The sequence below is a fragment of the Leptonychotes weddellii genome, chromosome 1 (assembly GCF_054177405.1).
Source record: "Leptonychotes weddellii isolate Sample4059 chromosome 1, ASM5417740v2, whole genome shotgun sequence".
NCBI lineage: Eukaryota > Metazoa > Chordata > Mammalia > Carnivora > Phocidae > Leptonychotes > Leptonychotes weddellii.
Window position 1 is genome coordinate 118,357,412 of NC_138369.1, and position 22,777 is coordinate 118,380,188.

General features: G+C 38.8%; 1 protein-coding gene across 2 annotated transcripts in view; it reads right to left on the minus strand.

Annotated features, from left to right (window-relative positions):
* The window catches only part of PARL (presenilin associated rhomboid like), a 47,170-nt gene that overhangs the window by 13,642 nt on the left and 10,751 nt on the right, over positions 1–22,777 (minus strand). For both annotated transcript variants that reach the window (XM_081830438.1, XM_081830432.1), the window contains exons 3-6: positions 21,578–21,718; positions 18,987–19,035; positions 2,128–2,223; positions 1,395–1,544 (exon numbers count right to left, since the gene is read on the minus strand). In XM_081830438.1, the coding sequence (XP_081686564.1) occupies positions 1,395–1,544; positions 2,128–2,223; positions 18,987–19,035; positions 21,578–21,718 (436 nt within the window). The remainder of the gene's footprint in view (positions 1–1,394; positions 1,545–2,127; positions 2,224–18,986; positions 19,036–21,577; positions 21,719–22,777) is intronic.

Sequence of the window (22,777 nt, forward strand, 5' to 3'; positions counted from 1 at the left end):
GGAGGGAGGGAAGCAGAGGGAGAGGGAGGGAAGGAAACTCCCTGCCACAGGGCTTGATCCCAGGACTCCAGAATCATGACCTAAGCTGAAGGCAGGCGCTTAACCAATTGAGCCACTCAGGTGCCCCAATATACTGTTTTTATTTTTATTATTATTATTTTTTAAATTTTATTTATTTGACAGAGAGACAGCGAGAGAGGGAACACAAGCAGGAGGAGTGAGAGAGGGAGAAGCAGGCTTCCCGCTGAGCAGGGAACCCGATGCGGGGCTCGATCCCAGGACCCTGGGATCATGACCTGAGCCGAAGGCAGACGCTTAATGACTGACCCACCCAGGTACCCCCAAGTATACTGTTTTTAAATGAAGGGATTTTTAGGGGCGCCTGGCTGGCTCAGCTGGGAGAGCATGTAACTCTTGATCTCAGGGTTGTGAGTTGTTTTTTTGGGTATAGAGATTATTAAAAAAATAAACTAAATTTTTTTTAAAAATTTTATTTTTTTAAAGATTTTTTTTTTTTTTAATTTATTTGAGAGAGAGAGAATGAGAGAGAGCAAGCACATGAGAGGGGGGAGGGTCAGAGGGAGAAGCAGACTCCCTGCCGAGCAGGGAGCCCGATGCGGGACTCGATCCAGGGACTCCAGGATCATGACCTGAGCCGAAGGCAGTCGCTTAACCAACTGAGCCACCCAGGCGCCCATTTTTTCAAAAAATTTTAAAAAAAGGGATTTCAGAAATGAATTTTTATGCTGTGTGGTTTTTAATTAAGTACATTCTGCAAACAGAGAGGTAAAATTTAACTGACCACTTGCCAGTTTAGTAGCATCTAGGAACCTGGAATCCACTACTACCATTTCCTACTTGAAATAAGGAAATGATGTTATCTCCAGGACCGACTGGAGTGATTCCAGACTAAGATATATGCTTGCAGCAAAGATAGAATATAAACTCATTCTTGACAATATTACAAAGTTCTGATCTAAAGCTTTCTGGAAACTGAACACACTGTGGTAAATGAGCTTAAGGTTATTTAACAAAGATCCAGATGATTGAGACAGCCAGGAAGTCTGGGAAGCACCTATTTATAAAATGGTGGACCTGAGCTAAAGAAACCAAAGCCTAACGAGATAAAAATTACATTCTTAAATTCTACACTAAACTCCTGTCTATCCTGAGTTAAAACTAAACATACTAAATAATCTAAGAAGAAACCAGCAAAATGAGAAGCAGAAAAGATAACCCCATCGGTCTGTGGTATCCTTCTCTATAGACAGTTTGTACAATTCTCTATTACAATCTTCATGTGTAGAATATGGCTATAATCATTCCCTTCCTTCCTTCTCCAGATAGGTGGAAGTGTTTATACTCTGAAAGATCCCCAGATTAAAGCTTATTACCTGCAGATAAGTAAACTGCCATGAACTGCTCCTGGCCCAGAATGTTCACTATGCTGGAGGAGAAGCTCCACAAAACATACATATTTGCAGCCATGTGAAACAAGGAGAAATGACTGAATGTTGACAGCAACATTGGAGAACAAAGGACCTCTACAAGAGAAAGAAAAACAGTCTGGTAATCACAGGACACACAGCCATGATCTAAAAATGATCTGTTTTAGATTTTTTAGATTTTTTTCATTACTATTACAAAAAACTAAAAATAGGAAACAAAAAGAGCAAATTAAAAAGTTTAAATAAGATGGTTTATCATAGTATTTTTCAAGGTGGTGAAAAATTCTCTTAAATTTCTTCTACTTAGTAAGCACCAATAAAAATTCTCAGTTCAATGAAAGCAACTTGTCCTTACGGCAAAAGTTACTTAGAAAAAAGAATTAGTAAATTATTTCAATTACAGATATGAAGTTGTATATAACAGTATCCTCCAAGAGTAAACTTGTAGTGATCATGGATCTTGGGTCAACATATCTACTATGTGCAAGGCACATTTTAAGTACCTGGGACATAAGACTAAGAGAGATGAGGTCCCTTTCCTCAAGGAGCTTACAGTCTATCTTCTGGATTTTGCTTATAATTGTTGACAAGTAACTCATCCTTTTTATAGCATTTCAATAACAAAGCATATTTCTTTCATATTACCTCTACATCAAAATAAAGTCATAAGTAGACTTACTTGAGGCTGGGTTAGATGTGAAATATCTGATCATTGTCCGCTGTAGAGAAGGTACTCTCCATAAACAGAATACAAAAACATTTGCCGCTATGATACCTACAAAATAAAGATATATAATTTAGGGAGGTTAAAAACAGGAACAAAGAAAGTCTGATTGAAAGTCCACCTGAATAAGATTTTCTACCACAATTATTTACGAGTATTATACACTGGGGAGGGGGGTGAGGGAGGGCAAGTTAAGGAAAGTAAGTGAAATCAATGTTTTTAAGTATCAAACTAGGGGCGCCTAGGTGGCTCAGTTGGTTAAGCACTGGCCTTTGGCTTAGGTCATGATCCTGGAGTCCCGGGATCGAGTCCTGCGTTGGGCTCCCTGCTCAGTGGGGAGTCGGCTTCTCCCTCTGACCCTCTCCCCTCTCATGCTCTCTCATTCTCTCTCTCTCAAATAAATAAAATCTTTAAAAGAAAGTAAGTATCAAACTATATGCACTGGTACAGTCAGAAAATTCCTGGGAAACTGCAAATGCTCTAGAAGCTGACTTCCTTCACTTAGATCCATATTTTACTTCTATGGAACAATTTACTCTTCTCAATAAACAATGATCAGATCTATACTTATTGTTTGAAAATGGTCAAGCCAGAGACAAGTAATATACAGAATTGGGTTCTTTGGCCAAGACCAGAAAAGCTATATTATATAATATGCTTCTTTTTTCACAGGGAATAATATACTTCTTAAACTTATGGAAACATCTATGTATCATCTGGGTAAATGAAGATCCACTTGTCTGAGAAAAATACTTGTTAGATAAGAAGTCAGGAATAACCTGTAAGAATTTTCCAACTGCTTTTGAAACTGTTTTCATGTGGGAATTGGGTGACTGTTTCATTTTTCTGCAAGAACTGATGTTGCTAGAACTACCACTAAATTGAGTAGGTTTATTATTTAATGATAGAGTTAACTACTCAGTCACATTTTCGTGAAAAATTAAGTTTTTCTTAAAAACTACAAACTTTAAAAACACACTAATTTTAGGGTACCACGACTCCTTGCCCATGTAGTAGGCACTCATCTACTTGAATTAAAGGAATTTAAACATTCATTCCTCCAGTTTCTTTCAGCAATAGGCAATTAGCCCTTTCAACTTCTTCAATGACGGTAAGCACTAATTCCAGCAACATTCTGGTAAGAGGATCTATTTTAGAAGATATTGTATAATCCCCACCAGCTGCTACATCTTGGAGTTACCTTTGGCTTCTATATTTGCTCACTCTGTAAGGCTCTCAGCTATACTTTGTCATTACTAGTCTCTGCAGTGTTTGCTCTCCCATTTCAGCGTTAGGCAAGGAAGGAAGCTATCTACCATTTTTCAGAGATTCTAAGACATTTTCTCCATTTTAGTATCTGTAATCAGGCTGTATCTTACAACTGGTGGTGTGTCAAAACACTTTCAAAGATGGTGAGGAGAACAGTATTCATTAAAGGATGAGGAAAAGAGGTCACAAGCAAGGCAAGTAAGAGTACCATGTAAACCTCCCCATGAGGAGTCTGAAACCCTGGGCAGGGAGAGTGGGCAAAGGAAGGGTGGAGCCTCCTCAGATGGAGGAACGGATCTCAGAGGGTTTATCCTAAGGAAGTGAGCAGTGATTAGTGTTGCTCGGGTTTTCTTAGTTTCTTTTTAGAAGAGTTACACATCTTTATTACCCAGAGAATTCTCTGAGGTCTAGAGGTTGCTGGACATGGTGATTGGTATTTTGGCATAAAGAAGACCCAAGAATGGTCTGGCCCCAGGCTTCCATGATCACAAAGATAATCAAGGCTATACAGTTCGCTCCAAGTGCGGTACAACGCAAGGAAAGCAAGATGGGGCCCCTGATCCTGCCTGCTAGGCTGGAAAATGGCAACAACTACCCTGTGGGTTCCGCAGGCTACTTTCTGAAACCAGCGACATACAGCATACACTTCTGGAAATTGCAAGCACCACAGCACTGCACAGAAGTAGAGAGTGTCTCTGGCTGAAGAGATTACAACTAGGGAAAAGACTTGAAAAAGGGTAAGATAACCAAAGATATCAAGGTTAACAGTAACCAAAGAGTTAACATCACCAAGTTTTCAACCAAATTGTAAGAGGCATTTTTTGGTGAATCATGACAGAATATTGGCACTGGAACACATTGTAGTTAAACCCCTCACTTCAGAGACCTCTGATCTATGGTTAAGAATCCCGTCAGTGAACAACTGAACATACATACCCAAATTATACACACAAATCACTGTAATACACTCACAAATTAAAAAGAAATTACAAAAGTAAAATGCAGTTATTTTCCTCCACACATATCCCATTTTTCAAAAATTACAGATGAGAAAACTGAGATACAAATTTTCAGAGCCAAATTCAGTGGCCAAGCCAGAATTCCTAATCTAGGGCTCTTTCTACTATACACAAAGACATGGATAGCCAACAGGATTACTTTTGACCTTGGTCTCTCTAAGACTTCAGACCTGACAAAGGGCTCCTTATCTAGGAAACAGCATGCATGGTTGGTCCCCAGAAGCCAGTGAACAGGAGAGGATATGTGGTAATCCTGGGTTGGAAGCAGCACTGCACACTGTCTAACGGTATGGGTAAAGGAGCCCAGCAGAACTGACTCTGTCCTACACTATAACCCAGGCAAGAAGCCTAACCCCTCAGCCTCAGTTTCCTCTTCTGTAAAATAGGCGTAATAAAACCGCCCTTTAAGAGCCGAGTGCTGATTAAATGAGAAAGCACAATTAAATGCAGCAGTCACACAATGAAAACCTAAAAATGAGAAATAAAGTAGGGAATGGCCTTTTCTGGTCTGAATCCTAGGTATGCCACTTAGTAGCTTTGTGGTCTGCAGCATTTCATCCCCTTCACTTTAGTTACCTCATTTGTAAAATGAAGGTAATACTTCCATATCTTATAAAAGTTGTAGTGAGGCTTAAACAAAATACTACATGCACCTAGTATGCAGAAACTCAAATCATGGTTCCCTCCTCCTCCTCTTCCTTTGAGAGGTAGAACTGCTTAAGGTCTTTGCTTGTTTCTCCACTTAGAAGTGTTACCTCCTCCTGACTCAGTAAACTCTTGGACAGGCTTGACACTGCTGATTTGGGAAGTCTGCTGTTGCCTCAACACCTACCTTTACCAAAAGGGATGCAATGGATTACATTAGTGAGAATAACGAAGTAAGGACCTTGAAAAATTCTCTCCTTCAAAGGCAATGAAAAAACTGGCCAAAACTGTCAGAATCAACTTTTTCAGAATTCTGGAAACTAGTTAAAAGCTTGCAGCAACTCAGCATTTAAGAAAAAAGGTGAATTTCAATAGGAACAGCAAATTTTGGGCATTTTAACTTGCCCTGGTCCCATCCCTTACTTTCCAGCTACAAGTTGAAGCTAAAAGCTATGAAAACAATCCACATTTCCCATGCAGCCTCACAACCACGAGAGAGAGCACAGGGAGCTGGAACTCTTTCAAAACCTCATTCCCAAAGAATTGTTATCATCTGACCTATCTGATAATAGGGAGGGAATAATAGTTCCCTGCAAGACCCCATTTGCAAGGCTGTCTATATTTGACCTGACTGGAACCTCAAGTGCAAAATTCCTTTTCCCAGGGGGCATTTGTCAAAAATAATTACAGGAAGGTGTTTTAAGTTCATGGCTGCCTAAGGTGGTGGATAATATTTGGAGTAAATAAGAGACCAAAAATCTTAAAAGGAAAAGCTAAGGAATGAGATGTCCACAGGAGCTTATAAAACCTCAATATATTGCTGGAATCTTGTATACCATAAGCATAACAAGAAAAAATAGACTTTAAGACAATATTTGTTACTAGACACAAAGAAGGACATTATATAATGATAAAAGATATAACATCTTGATATATCAATACAGCTATTATAAACATACATGCTCCTAACAATAGAATCCCAATATATATAAAGCAAAAACTGAACTAAAGGGAGAAATAAACAGTTCAACAATAGTTGGAGACTTCAATACCTTATTTGCAATAACAGAGTAGATGATCAGCAAGGAAACAAGACTTGAACAACACTATAAACCAGCTAGGCCTGACAGACATCTATAAAACACTCAACAGGGGCGCCTGCATGGCTCACTCGCTTAAGCATCTGACTCTTGATCTCAGCTCAGGTCTTGATCTCAGGATGGTAAGTTCAAGCCCCGCGCTGGACTCCACACTGGGCGGGAAGCCTACTTAAAAAAAAAACAAAACACTCAACAACAAGACAATACATTCTTGGGACACCCAGCTGGCTCAGTCAGTAGAGCATGTGACTCTTGATCTTGGGTTTGTGTGCCACGTTGGGTGTGGAGATTACTCAAAAATCCAATCTTAAGTGGCACCTTCGTGGCTCAGCTGGTTAAGCATCTGCCTTCAGCTCAGGTCATGATTTCTGGGTCCTGGGATAAAGCCCTGTGTTGGGCAGGGAGTCTGCCTCTCCCCCAACTTGTACTTCCTCTCTCTCTCTCAAGTGAATAAATAAAATCTTTTAAAAAAACAAAATCTTAAGAAAAACCACAAATAATATACTCTTTTCAAGAGCACATGCAATAGTATCCAGGAGAGACCATATGTTCAGCCACAAAGCAAATCTCAAAAAATTTTAAAACACTGAAATTATACAAAGTATGTTCTCTGACCACAATGGAATGAAATTACAAATCAGTAATACATTGGGAGAAGTCATAAATATGTGGAAATTAACACACTCCTAAATAACCAGTAGGCCAAATAAGAAATCAAGTGGGAAATTAGAAAGTACTTTGAAATGAATGAAAACAAAAATATAACTGGATTATGTTCCACTAAGATTCATATATTTAAGCCCTAATGTGATGGTTTTGGGGGATGGAGTCTTTGGGAGGTATTTAGATTTAGATGAGGTCATGAGGGTGGGGGCCCCCATGATGGGATCAGTTTCCATATAAGAGAGATACCAAAGAGCTTGCTCTTGCTCTCTCCCCCCTGCCATATGACACAGCAAGAAGGTGCCAGAAGAGAGAAGAGAGTTCTCACCAGAATCCAACCATGATGGCACCTTGATCTTGGAGTTCTACCCTCCCAAATTTTGAGAAAATAATTTTCTGTTGTTTAAGCCAGCCAGACTATGGCATTTTGTTATGACAACCCAAGCTGCTAAAACAATACTAAAACTTACAGAGTACAGCAAAAGTAGTGCTGTGAATGTTGCATTAAAAAAGAATAAAGATTTCAAATCAATAATCTAACCTTCCACCTTAAGAAACTAGAAAAATAAAAAAAAAAGCAAATACAAAGCAAGCAAAATGTTTGGATGAAGGAATAGAAAAATTAAAAAAAAAAAAATCAATGAAACCAAAAGTTGGTTATTTGACATGACCAACAAAATTGACAAACCTTTAGGGAGTGTGACAAAGAAAAAAAAACACCTCAAGTTACTAAAATTAGGAATGAAAGCAGAATGCTACTACTGAGCTTACGGAAATAAAAAGGATTATAAGAGAATACTATGAACAACTGTATACCAACAAAGGAGAACTTCGATGAAATTGACAAATTCCTAGAAAGACACAAACTACTGAAACTACTCAAGAAATAGAAAGTCTGAATGGGCCTATAAGAAATAGAGATTGAATTTATAATTAAAAGAAACTTCTCACAAAGAAAAGCCCATGGCTAGATGGCTTTACCGGTTTATTACTTCCCTAGGGCTGCTATAATAAATTATCACACACTTGGTGACTTAAAACCACAGACATGTATTCTCTTAAAGTTCTGGAGGCTTGAAGTCTGCAATCAAGTTGTTGCTAGGCCAAACTTCTTTCTGAAGACTCTAGGGAAGACTCCTTTCTTCCTTCATCCTAGCTTCTGGTGGCTCTTGGCTATTCTTGGCATTATTTAGCTTACTGATGCATCACTCCAATCTCTGCCTCCATCTCTTCACATGACCTTTTTTTTTTTTTTTAAAGATTGTATTTATTTATTTGACCGAGAGAGACACAGCGAGAGAGGGAACACAAGCAGGGGGAGTGGGAGAGGGAGAAGCAGGCCTCCCGTGGAGCAAGGAGCCCGATGCGGGGCTCAATCCCAGGACCCTGGGACCATGACCTGTGCCAAAGGCAGGCACTTAACAGGCGCCCCACATGACCTTCTTTTCTGTACGTCTTGTCTTCTCTTGTTATAAGGACACAAACAATTGGGTTTAGGGCCCATCTTAATTTAGTACGATCTCACTGTAACCATTTACATCTGCAAAGACCCTATTTCAAATAAAATAACACTGAATTTCTGGACGGACATGAATTTTATGGGGACACTATTCAATTTATTACAACTGGCAAATTCTAGCAAAGATAAATGAGAATTAACACCAATCCTTTTCAAATGCTTCCAAAAAAGAGAAGAGGAAAAAACATTTCCCAACTCATTCTATGCTGCCAATATTACCTTGATATCAAAACCAAAGACATCACAAGAAAACTACCAATATCTTTTATGAACATGGATAGAAAAATTCCTAATACTAGCAAACCAAATCCAGCAGCATATAAAGAATTACAAACCATGACCAAGTATAATTTATCCCAAGATTGCAAAATTGATTCAACATATGATGGTCAATGTAATAGTTCCTTATGAACACAGATGGAAAAACCTTCAGGAAATACTAACAAACCAAACCTAGCAGTACATAAGAAGGATTATAAATAATAAACAAGTGGAATTTATCTCAAGAATGCAAAACTGGTTCAACATATAACCAATGTAATACTCCCTATTAATAAACTGGGAAGGCTCACTATTCCCAGTTTGAAAACTTACAAAGATATGGTAATCAAGACGGTATGGGCTGAATAGACATACAGATCAATGGAACAGAACTGAGAGTCCAGAAGTATATCCATACATTTATGGTCAACTTTTTTTTTTACTGTGGTCCCAAGACAAAATCAATACGGAAAGAATGGTCTTCTCAACAAACGGTGCTGGGACAAGTGGATATCCATCCACAAAAGAATGAATTTGGATCCTACCTCAAACCAATTACAAACATTAACTCAAAATGAACCAAAGGCCTAAATGTAAGAGCTACAACTACAAAACGCTCTGAAGAAAACACAGGTACAAATTCTTGTGATGCTGGATTAGGTCACTATTTTCTTGATGTGACACTTTAATTAAAGCACGAAATAAAAAAATACATGAAATAGGGGCGCCTGGGTGGCTCAGATGGTTAAGCATCTGCCTTCAGCTCAGGTCATGATCCCAGAGTCCTGAGATAGAGCCCCGCGTCGGGCTCCCTGCTTGGTGGGGAGCCTGCTTCTCCCTCTCCCTCTACTGCTCCCCCCTGCTTGTGCTCTGTCAAAATAAATAAATATAATCTTTAAAAAAAAATACATGAAATGGATTTCATCAACATTAAAAACATTTGTCATAGCATAAGGTATAGAGTTGTCAAATCACTATGTTGTACACCTAAAACTAGTGTAATATTGTGTCAATTATATTTTGATTAAAACTAAAGAAAACTTAAAAACATTTGAGCTTGGGCGCCTGGGTGGTTCAGTCGTTAAGCGTCTGCCTTCGGCTCAGGTCATGATCCCAGGGTCCTGGGATCGAGTCCCACGTCGAGCTCCCTGCTCAGCAGGAAGCCTGCTTCTCCCTCTCCCACTCCCCCTGCTTGTGTTCCTCCTCTCGCTCTCTGTCAAATAAATAAATAAAATCTTTAAAAAAATAAAAACAACACTTGGGCTTCAAAGAATACTTTTAACAAAGTGATAAGACAACTCATAGAATAGGGAAAAATATCTGCAAATCATATACCTAATAAAGATCTAGGATCCAGAATATATAAAGAACTCCTACAACTCAATAAAAAGACAACTCAAAAAAACAGGCAAAGGATTTAAACGGACATTTCTCCAAATAAGAATGAATGGACAGGGGTGCCTGGGTGGCTCAGTCAGTTAAGTATCCAGACTCTTGATTTCGGCTCAGGTCATGATCTCAGGGTTGTGAAACTGAGCCCCGCATCAGGCTCCATGGAGCCTGCTTAAGATTCTCTCTCTCCCTCCAACCTCCCCTCCTGCTCTCTCAAAAAAAGAATGAATGGACAATTGCACACAAAAAGATGTTTAGCATTACTAAGTCACTAGGGAAATGCACGTCAAAACTTGACATACATTAGGATGGCTAAAAAAAAAAAAAGGGAAATCAGAATTGGCAAGAATATGTGAGAGAAACTGAAACTCTTGGGCCTTGCTGGTAAGAATGTAAAATGGTACAGCTACTCTAAAAAACAGTTTGGCAGTTCCTCAAAAATTAAACATAGAATTATTGTATGATCCAACAATTCCACCTCTAACTATATACCCCAAAGAACTGAAAGAAGGGACTCAAAATGAGACTTGTACACGAATGTTTGTAGGAGCATAATTCATAACAGCCAAAGACTGAAACCCAAATACTCATTGACAGATAGATGAACAAAATGTGGTGTAAACATACAATGTAAAACGATTAAGCCTTAAAAAAATAAAAAAATAAGTTCTGATACATGCTACAATATGGATGAACCTTAAAAACAGTATGCTAAGCGAAAGAAGCCAGGCACAAAAAAGGCATTTTATAATTCCACTTATATGAGATATAGGCAAACTCAGAGACAGAAATAGAACAGTGGTCACCAGGGGTTAAGGGAAAGGAGAAATGGGAAATGATTTAGTGGGTACAGTGTTTCTATTTGGGATGATGAAAAAAGTCTGGAAATGGATGGTGGTGATGGCTGCACAACATTGTGAATGTACTTAATGCCACCGAATTGTACACTTACCAGCTAAAATGATAAATTTTATGTTTGTATATTTTACCACAATAAAGACAAAAAATATGTAGTCACTGATATATTAGGAAAAAAAAGACAGGCAATAAATGGAATCCTGGGGTGCTTGGGTGACTCAGTTGGTTGAGCATCTGCCTTCAGCTCAGGTCATGATCCCAGGATCCTGGGATTGAGCCCCACATCGGGCTCCCTGCTCAGCAGGAGCCTGCTTCTCCCTCTCCTCCCCGCTTCTGCTCTCTCTCACTATCCCGTCTCTCCCTCTCTCTCAAATAAATAAAATCTTTAAAAAAAATGGAATCCTCGGGACGCCTGGGTGGCTCAGTCGGTTAAGCGTCTGCCTTCGGCTCAGGTCATGATCCCAGGGTCCTGGGATCAAGTCCCGCATCGGGCTCCCTGCTCCGCGGGGAGCCTGCTTCTCCCTCTGCCTCTGTCTCTCTCTCTCTCTGTCTCTCATGAATAAATAAATAAAATCTTTAAAAAAAAAATGGAATCCTCATACAGTCTTGAGGGAATGTAAAATGGTGCAGCCACTTTGGAAAACAATTTGGCAATTCTTCAAAAAGAAAACATGGGGAAAAGGAGATATCCACATGCAAAAGAATGAACTTGGATTCTTATACCATATACGAAAACTAACTAAAAATGGATTAAAGACCTAAATGTGAACACAAGAACTTAACTCTTAGAAGAAAACAGGGGAAAATCCTCGTAACACTGAGCTTGGCAACGATTTCTTCGATAGGACACCAAAAGCAAAAACACATAAGCAAAAACAGATAAATGGGACATCAAACCTAAAAACTTTTGTCCAGGGACACCTCAGTGGCTCAGGTGGTTGAGTGTCCAACTCTTGATTTTGGCTCAGGTCATGATCTCACGGTATTGAGATTTGAGGCTCCTCGGTGAGCATGGAGCCTGCTTGGGATTCTCTCTCTCCCTCTGTGACTCCTCCCGCCCCACCCCACTTTCTCTGGAAAAAAAATTAAACCAAAAACCAAAAAAAACCCACAACAAACTTTTGTCCAAAGTACACAATCAACACAGTGAAAAGGCAATCTACAGAATGAGAGAAAATATCTGCAAATCATTTGTTTCATAAAGGTTAATATCTAGAATATATTAAAAAAAAAAAACTCCTACAATCAACAAAAAAGTCAAATAACCTGATTAAAATAAGCAAAGGACTGGAACAGACATTTATCCAAAGATGATAGTCAAATGGCCAACAAGCATATGAAGAGATGTGCAACATCACTAACCATCACAGAAATGCAAATCAGAACCACAAAGTGTCACCACACACCCATTAGGATAGCTACTATCAAAAAAACCAGAAGGAAATAACAAGTGCTGCCAAGGATGTGGAGAAATTAGAACTCTTGTGCACTGCTGGAAGGACTGTAAAATGTGCAACCACAGGGCGCCTGGCTCAGTCAGCAGAGCATGTGACTTTTGATGTCAGGGTTGTAAGTTCGAGCCCCACGTTGGATGTAGAGATTACTTAAAAATAAAATCTCTAAAAATAAAATAAAATGGTACAACCACTGTGGAAAACAGTATGGAAATTCCTCAAAAAATTAAAAATAATTTTAATCCAGCAATCCCACTTCTGGGTTTATATCCAAAAGAACTGAAAGCAGGATCTAGAGATATTTGCACATCCACGTTCATAGCAGCACTATTCACAATAGCCAAGAGGTAGAAGCAACTCAAATGTGTCTATCAATGAATGAATGCATGAACAAATGTGGTATATACACACAATGGAATAAATTATTTAGCCTTAAAAAGGAAATCTTATCACATGCTACAACATGGATGAAGCTTGAGGACATTATGCTAAGTGAAATAAGCCAGTCAAAAAAGATAAGTGCTGTTTGATTCCACTTAAATGAGGTATATAGTCAAAATTACAGAAACAAAGTGGCATGGTGGTTACTAGGGGCTGAGGGGGAGTGGAAAAGTCGAAATTGTGCGTACAGTTTCAGTTTTACAAGACAAAAGAGAATTCTATAGATGTTTCATAACAATGTAAACATACTTAACACTACTGAACTGTAAATTTAAAAATGGCTAACATGGTACATTTTATGTTTTTACCACAATTTTAAAAAGTTAAACAAGAGTACCATATGACCCAACGTTTCCACTCGAGGTATATATTAGCAAAAGAAATGAAAACATGTCTACATGAAAATGTATACATGAAAATGTATACCAAAAAATCCACCGCATTAGAATAGCCAAAAAATGGAAATAACTCAAATGTCCATCAACAGATGAGTAAACAAAATGTGATATATCCATATAATGGAATATCGGGCCATAAAAAGAAATGAGATACTGATACATGCCACAACATAGGTGAACCCTGAAAACATGACACTAAGGCAACATAGGTGATTCCATTTATATGAAATGTCCAGAACAGGCAAATCCATAAAGAAAGAAAAGAGATAACAGGCTGCTGAGGGCTGAGGGGAGGAGGGGAATGGGGAGTGACTGTTAACAGGTATGGAGTTTCTTTCTGGGATAAAGAAAATGTTCTGGGATTAGATGAGGATAATTGCACAACCCTGTGAATACAACAAAAACCACTGAACTGCATACTTTTAAATGGCAAATTTTAAGATATGTGAATAATATCTTGATTAAAAGAAATATACACCAATTTAGGAATCACTGCTTGGTTCAGTAATCTCAGTCCATTTTCCTCCTTAGCCCAAGGAAGGTAGTACAACCTCTTTTTCTCTTCTTCTGAAAAGGACCCACTATCCCACCTGGAGTCTAGTAGCTAAGTACAGGATCCCCTCTGCTGATGCAGTAGGCCAGCTCATACCTCCACAGCTTCTCTACCTGAAGGAAACTAGACCTGGCCAGTCCAGAACCTGACCAGTATATACATCTGTGACAACCAAAGAACTGAGCTCAAGTGGTCCCTACCTCAGGTTCCCTGGGAACCAGAACTATAGGCACAGGGATCATCCTCATACAGTGTTGGCCTCATACAGTGACTACAATTTCTCTTCCTGGGCAGTATCAACAAAACTAGTTAAAGACTGGTCCCACAGCTTCCTGGAATTAAGAGGAAATCCAGAAAGACCATCCACCTTAAATCCTCCAACTGGGATGCAGATAGTTAGAAACTGGTAAGGGTAGATGGAAAGAATGGGGCATATTCACAGTAGACAAAAACCTTTACAAACTAATCACAGAAGGTTAGTTTGTAACCTTCCTTGTAGATGAGAATATGTAACCTCCCCTGTGAGCAACTTTTAGAAAATAAATGACTTAAATGACTTAAAGGATGTTTAAATTGGTATACAACTTATTTTAAGACAACCTGACAACATACAAAATTTTAAATGTACATACTCTTTGACCCAGCAAGTCTATTTCCAGTAATTCATGCTAAAAATATGCTTGCAAAAGGGTGCAAATATCTCTATGTAAGGATATTCACTGCAGTATTATTTATAGAAGACTAACACCAACCTAAGTATCTATTAAGAGAAGACTTGTTACATAGTATTCATTGGCATGAACTACTATCATGCTATCAAAAAGAATATTCTGAGCCCAGGGTGCTGGTAATTTCTATTTCTTGATCTGGGTGCTAATTACATGGATGTGCTCAGTTTGTGAAAAACATACATCTGACATGTAATAGACTTACTTGTAATGATACAATGTCCTCTAAAATATTAACAGAATTTAAAAAAAAAATCAAGGTGCAAAGAAGTATAAATACCTATATATAAACACACAAGTGTAACTAAAAAGGCAGTGGTTATTATGGGGACAGAAACTGCAGAACTGGAAGTTACAGAGATTTTTCACTTTACATATTCTTTAACACTATTTTAACCTGTTACAATGCACATTTATTCATTTTACAATGACAAAGACTAACCTTAAGTAGACAAAAAGGGCTCCCTTTCATTCCTGAGTGCCAGCCTGCTGTCTTGGGACAAGTCACTACAATTTGGGCTGTCAATAAACACCCAGATACCTGGGTTGGGAGCAGGCAGTGTGGTTCACCAGAAAGGTAATTTAATGGTGATCTGCTATAGAACATGAAAGGATATAATAATATGTATATTATTTAAATTAAGGTGAGCTTGGAAAAAAAAAAAAGTTTGTTCCCCATCTCTACTCTTTCTAGCTGTGTGAGCTCAGACAAGTTATTTAACCTCTCTGAGCCTCAGTTACCCCATCTGAACAATCAGAATACCACTAGCAGGGCTCTTACAATTAAGATTGATAAGGATAACAGTATGTATGTAAAGTACCTACCCTAGCACTTGAAGTCTAACTGGCACTCAAACATTAGTTTTTTCTTTACCCAGAAATAACCTGTCTGAAAACTGAGAAGCCAAGAATTTCAGGAAAATCAGCAACAAATTAAAAGGTCAAGATTAGCTAGATCCAGTGAGCATTGCCTTACCAGAAACTTCAGGAACAGGAAAGCAGACCTTAGTCTAGGAGGTATAGCTCAAAATCTTTGAAAGGTATAAAGGGAAAGAAAAGTGAAACTAGGGGCATCTGGCAGGCTCAGTTGGTAGAGCATGCAACTCTTGACGTCGGGGTCGTGAGTTGAAGCCCCACTTTGAGTATAGAGACTAATAAAAAATAAACGTTAGAGGTTGGAGCAAAAGGGGCAAGGCCCTAGGGTATAGTGGTGACTAACTTTGGAGCTGACAATGGATATGGACTAGTAGAAAAACGGGGCAATGTTTTCTTGAGATTTCTCTTCCCATCCTCCTACTCCCTATCCCCTCCTTCAGATACAATATTTTAGCAGGTTCTTCTCTCTCAGCTTTACCTGACTCCCAAAATAGTCAAGTCAGCATTCTGCTGAGCTAATAGAAAAACCTGGCAGGTATCTCACAGGCATACCTGGAAGCTACAAAGGTAGGGGAAATACTCTCCTTGGGGGCTGCCTACGGACCTCCAGTGCAGCCTTAAAACCCTTGCAGATCAAAGCAACAGAACAGGAGACTAGCTGAAGTATAAAAGCACCAGGCACAAATCTAACTTGAAAAATGCTACCAGATGCTCCCACAAATACCAAGTGAACATATAAAAACATTTTTTCAAAGCAATGTGAAGTTTGGGGAGATATTTCTGTTAATAATTAAGATTAATACCAGAAAAAAAAAAAAAATCCCCAAACCAACCAAAGACGGGGGGAAAAAAAAAAGATCAAGGCCAGTTCTCTAGTACCTTTGAGAAAGTGATTCCCAGGGACAGCATCTCCTCAGCCTTTAGCAGCACTTAGATAATCTCATAATAAGGATTTAGCATGACTGTTCATGTTTCTGTGGTTCAAAGCACCTTACACTCAAGCTGCTAGTTAGATCAAAACATCTGTCCCTACATGCCAAATAACCTGATTTGACTAAGAGAAAAGCAAAAGGTTAGGGGAAAGAATTCAGATTTTCAGTGGTCTCCAAATACCAACTTCTATGAATAAGCTATTTACTGGCATGAGAAATGTTTTAAATTCTGATCCCAAGTTTCTTCAAATATTTAATGGCATAAAATCTTTACCATCTTCAAAGAACACTAGGTACCAACTAATTATGAGATACTTTGAAAATATCAAAGGAAATCAAAACTTTGCTATCCTAAGGAAATAATGTTAATTTTGGTTACTTTGAGAAAACAAGCAAACAAACCAAAACCCCCCTGTTAATATCAATGAAAACAGATGTGCTATTATAGAGCTATCTTTGAAGGTATCATACTTATTAAGACCTTACTGACTAATCAATTCTACAGTACGGCAATATACCTTTGAAAAATCTCAATCCTTTGATTCAAGAGCCCATTCAATATTCATTCACTTCACAGATTTTTAATCAAGTGTCTTTAGTGTGTGCAAGACATGTGCTAGTTGCTATAACAAAATGAAAACTCTCATTGTCCTCAAGGATGCTACATGTACAATTACATAAGGCAGGTTGTGTTCTAAATTAAAAAGTGTTGGCCACCTGGATGGTTCAGTTGGTTAAGTGTCCAACTCTTGATTTCAGCTCAGGTCATGATCTTGGTGTCCTGGGATCAAGCCCCACATGGAGGGAGGGGTCCGCACTCATCGGGGAGTCTGCTTAAGGATTCTCTCCCTTTCCCTCTGCTCCTCCCTCCGCTCATGCATGCACACTCTCTAAAATAAAATCTTTTTTTTTTTAAGATGTTATTTATCTCTTTATTTGAGAGAGAGAGAATGAGAGAGCACAAGCAGGGGGAGCGGGAGAGGGAGAAGCAGGCTCCCCAGTGAGCAGGGAGCCAGATGCAGGCCGATCCCAGGACCCAGGACCCTGGGATCACGACCTGAGCTGAAGGCAGATGCTTAACCAAACTGAGCCACCCAGGTGCCCCTAAAATAAATAAAATCTTAAAAAATAAATGATTAAAAAGTGCAATGAGTTCAGAAAAATTAAAGCACTTCTGTTATTGGCAAGACCCCCTGACCCACTGAACTCAGGAAACTCCCAGAAGCTTCTGCCTGTCACTTTCATCTTTTAGAAACTAATGAACTGCTGTAGCAGGAAAAGAAACATTTGAGGAGGAAGACTGTGCAGATGAATCAGCAAGTGCCTGTTACCTCCGCTTCATTATAATATTAAAATCTTTTATCCTTCTGAATATTCATCCCAAGCCCTGATAAAAGGAGCCTGCTTACCCCTGTTCAGAGAGTCATGGATTTGGAAATAATTCCCCATGGTCTCCTTATTTGTACAAATAAAGATAATTGTGAGGCAACTCCACCTGGTGTAGTCTCTGTCTACAGTTCACCAAGGAACAGACTCACTTTGGTCTGGTAACAGTTCCTGCAGGAAGCAATGTCCAAACCATAAGCTTGAAGACCAGTTCAGGTTCCAGCAAGGAGACAGAAAAAGTAAACCTTCCAGACAAAAGAAAGAGCCTGAAGGACTCTTAGACATCCTCTTAGGTAGGTAAAGAAAATTAAGAGTACCATTAAGTCCAACCATATTTAAGAAAAAGCAGTATTTTGGGGGCGCCTGGGTGGCTCAGTCATTAAGTGTCTGCCTTCGGCTCAGGTCATGATCCCAGGGCCCTGGGATCGAGCCCCACATCGGGCTCCCTGCTCCGCGGGAAGCCTATTTCTCCCTCTCCCACTCCCCCTGCTTGTGTTCCTGCTCTCTGTCTCTGTCAAATAAATAAATAAAATCTTTAAAAAAGAAAAAGCAATATTTTGCTATTATTTCCCTAAAAGATTTTTTTTTCCTATCTGCACAACTGTTAAACTTTCAAATCCATTTCCCCAAATTTCTCAAATAACTAAGTCCATAAAATAATGTACGTTACCGTGAAGAGCCAGATTTATCTTTCCATAAAAATTTACAAAGAACAAAAATTAAATTATCATGGTGACATGCATGGCATGCTTACATTTATTTAATAAATGAAGACTTTAAAAACAGCATGGTGCAGGAAAGAGAAAATTAGCTTTAGAATGAGACAGACCTGGGTTTTGAAACTTAGCTCTACTACTTACTAGCAGTGTGACCTTTGAAAAGTTCCTTCTCTGAAAGCCAGTTTCCTTATTGGTAAAAAGGGAGATAACTACCCGGTAAGCAACCCTGTGAGGTAGGGAGAGAATGTGTATAAAGCATTCTGCATAAAGAAGGTACTTAATCAATGTCCCCTTTAATTTCTTTAATAGGATAAGTAATAATTACTCATAACCTATTTCACAAGCTAGGATTCTACAACAAAGATTATTTGATCAATCAGTAACATACTAGATCAAAATTAGAAAATAAGTGACCCACAGCATCATGTACACCTTTATGCCACACCACTTTTTATACTATTACATTAGCCTGAAGGTACAGAGACTCTGTCTTCTAAACCACTGGTGAGCAGGGTACAAAAGCCATTGACTATGACATACTGTACCTTTTGGTTTGATTTCTCTTCCCTTGAATGGCTAAAACGTGTAAGCTAACACAAACCTGTCACAGTCCGCTGGCCATCACTTAGGTTATTCCACCACTTGTTAATCTAAAACAGAAGGAAAATTGCCTATCACCATATGATAAACACTTTCAGGCTAGGAAAATGAAAAGCCAGAGAGAAAATGCTTTGTGCATAAAAAGATTTCTCATGTGCAAAAATTACCAATAAACAAACATAACAGATATGTGGCAAAATAGAAACACAGGTGCTTTATAGTCTACATTCTCCATACAGAGCCACTGTTTAGCTCTGTGACCTCAAATTACTTCTAAACCTCAGTTTTCTGATATATAAAATGGAGACAATAGATACCTAGCAATATTGTTGAGAAATATTAATAACGAAACACCTAGCACACTATCAAGATATACACAGGTATCAAGCTTAAGTGATTTATTTACCAAGGTCCAATCTAGTCTTAAAATTCTAACCAAAAATATTTTCTAAAACTACCTTTTAAGGTATAATAACAATTTGAGGTTCAGAAAAACAGAGAATCCGAAACTTTCAGAGACGCACACTGAAATATGCCTAGGATTTGCTTTACAGTAATCAGTGGCAGGGAAGGAAAGGAAACAAAGGGGACTAAATGAAACAAAGGTGGCCTTGTGTCAATAACTGAAGGTGGATGACAGGGGTTCATTATACTTTTTAGTTTTGTTTGAAATTTTTCCACGATTAAAGTTTGTTTTTTGTTTTTTTTAAAGATTTTATTTATTTATTTGACAGAGAGAGAGAGCGAGAGCAGGAACACAAGCAGGGCGAGTGGAAGAGGGAGAAGCAGGCTTCCCGCCGCCGAGCAGGGAGCCCGATGCGGGGCTCGATCCCAGGACCCTGGGATCATGACCTGAGCCAAAGGCAGACGCGTAACGACTGAGCCACCCAGGCACCCTCCATGATTAAAGTTTTAAAATAAAAAATATATTCTAACTATGATATTGAACCACACTTTGAATACTAATATAGAAAGAAATGCAAGGTTAAAAACAAAGTTACAGATCCATAAACAATCATTACTTTTTTTTTTTTTTTGAATTTTCATTACATTTTTATAATTTGTGTATGAGCTTTCAGACCTTACTCCCCACATATGTAGCAGTATGGCAGGGGTTTCCAGGGCTTTCACTTCCCATGTTATATTTATGTATTATTTTAATTTTCTTTAATGGGCATGGATTTTGTATTTTATAACCTATCATTTAACTATAAACCAATCCATCTTTGGATAAAGATTATGTCTATTGCTTGTGTCACTTTTCACCATTCTAAAGAACCCTTTGGACCATCAAAACTTCATAATATAGGGCACCTGGGTGGCTCAGTTGGTTAAGTGCCCAACTCTTGGTTTCAGCTCAGGTCAGGTCTCAAGGCGGTGAGTGAGCCCCACATCAGGCTCCATGGGTGGAATCTGCTTGAGATTCTCTGCCTCTCCCTCTCCATCTGCCCTCCCCTGCTCAAGCACGCGCATGCACCCGCGTGCTCTCTCTCTCATTCAAGCTCTCTAAAATAAAATCTCCAAAAAAATACTTTATAATATAGACATGCTGGAAACCTATAGCCTTCTAAGGAATCCAGGATTATGGAACAGGTCAGTGTTACTATCTTCCCAAACATACTGTTCTGAATAAATCACTGTTAGCTATCGTAGCTTTCACCTGCAAATGATTACACCCATTGTCCTTCGGACACAAAGCCTCTCTAAAACAGGTAAGGTTCAGGCTTCTTGCATATGTCTATGGGGAAACAAAGAATGAATACTTCTTTGTACTTCGAAAAGTCTTGAATTATCGTTAGGAGAAAATTAAGAGGACATCAACCTTCTCTCAAGTGGAGAGGCATGTGTCATCAAAAAACAACAACAACAAAACAAAAACAAACCGAAAAACAAAAAACAAAGGTCACTTGAAAACCAAATGAACCACATATTAACTTAGGGCCTCAGTGCTCAGTTAAGTATTGTCAAGTGAAATAAATATGTTTTATCTTAAAGGCAGTATTTGTAAAAAAAATCAGTTAAGAAGAAACTGAAAGAGGGTCACCAACTTGCATGTGAAAAAATGAAAAGCTCTAAAAACTCTATATTTGCACCTTTTTCTTGCATCCTCATCCCCTGAGCAGTTAGAAATATTCCACAGTGGGTATTTATCAGAGCTATGTAAACATCATGTCACAGAGACGCTTTTTAAAATCCACATAATATCTCTACACCTAAGGCATAGGTGCTTCGAAAAACCGCCTGTGATTCTACTACGTACTCTAAAATATTCCAGCAAGGTAATGCAAAACAGGAGCCCTTAAACTTTAGTAGGGCTTACAGAGACCCCAACACATTAATTTTCAGCAACTATCCACAGTGATTTTTGATACAGGTGGATAGAGGGACAAGCTTCTTAGAACACCGTCAAGTACAGTATTGCCAGACATACAAAGCACTGATACTCACTGCAATGAAATGACTCTAAAGAAGATTAAGTTCAGTAACTTCGTATCTACTGATCTAAATGTTATCAATCACTAACATTTCACAAATAACCAGACTTCAAAACTTGTGATCAACTAGAACAAAGAAAGCCATGTTTATCCTTACCTCCTTTCTGAAGTCTCCTTCCTTTTGTGGTCTTATGCTATCCAGCCAATCAGCTTTTATACCATCAAAATAACTCTGGACCCTGGATTTCAGTGATTCATACTGCCAAATAGCAGCTGATCCAAATGCACAGCCTGTAAACTATATAAAATTAATATATCACAAAATAAATTCAAAAGAGGAAGAGATCAACACATAGTTCCAAGGACAGTATTTCATTTTCATTGCTTCTTACAAAACCAAGAGAAGGAACAGGAACATCTGGCATAGTGAAACCTTATTAGGTGAAAACAGTATTTAACGATTTATTAACTTTACTGTACCCTGGGGTCTGTTTACAGCTAGAAATTTTCAAATAAAATTCAAAAAATCACATGAAATGTTATCCCAAGTAAGAGGCCCATAAGTTTCTTCTCCAGGGCATACATAAGTGAACCAGATTCTTATAGCAATTATTAGAGGCGCCTGGGTGGCTCAGTAGGTTAAGCTTCTCATTCTTGATTTCAGCTCAGGTCATGATCTCAGGGTCGTGAGATCAAACCCTGTGACTGGCTCCATGCTGAGCGTGGAGGCTACTTAAGATTCTCTCCCTCCACTCCAGCAACCCTCAGTTTGTTTCCTGAGATTAAGAATTACTCATATCAGTGAGGTCATATGATACATGTCTTTCTCTGTTTGACTTATTTCGCTCAGCATAATACCCTCCAGTTCCATCCACGTTGTTGCAAATGGCAAGATCTCATTTCTTTTGATGGCTGCATAATATTCCATTGTATATATATACATTTTTTTTTTTTTAAAGATTTTATTTATTTATTTGACAGAGAGAGACACAGCGAGAGAGGGAACACAAGCAGGGGGAGTGGGAGAGGGAGAAGCAGGCTCCCCGCAGAGCACGGGGCTCGATGCGGGACTTGATCCCAGGACCCTGGGATCATGACCTGAGCTGAAGGCAGTTGCTTAACCAACTGAGCCACCCAGGCACCCATATACCACATCTTCTTTATCCATTCATCTGTCGATGGACATCTTGGCTCTTTCCACAGTTTGGCTATTGTGGACATTGCTGCTATAAACATTGGGGTGTACGTACCCCTTCGGACCACTACATTTGTATCTTTGGGGTAAATACCCAGTAGTGCAATTGCTGGGTCATATGGTAGCTCTATTTTCAACTTTTTGAGGAATCTCCATACTGTT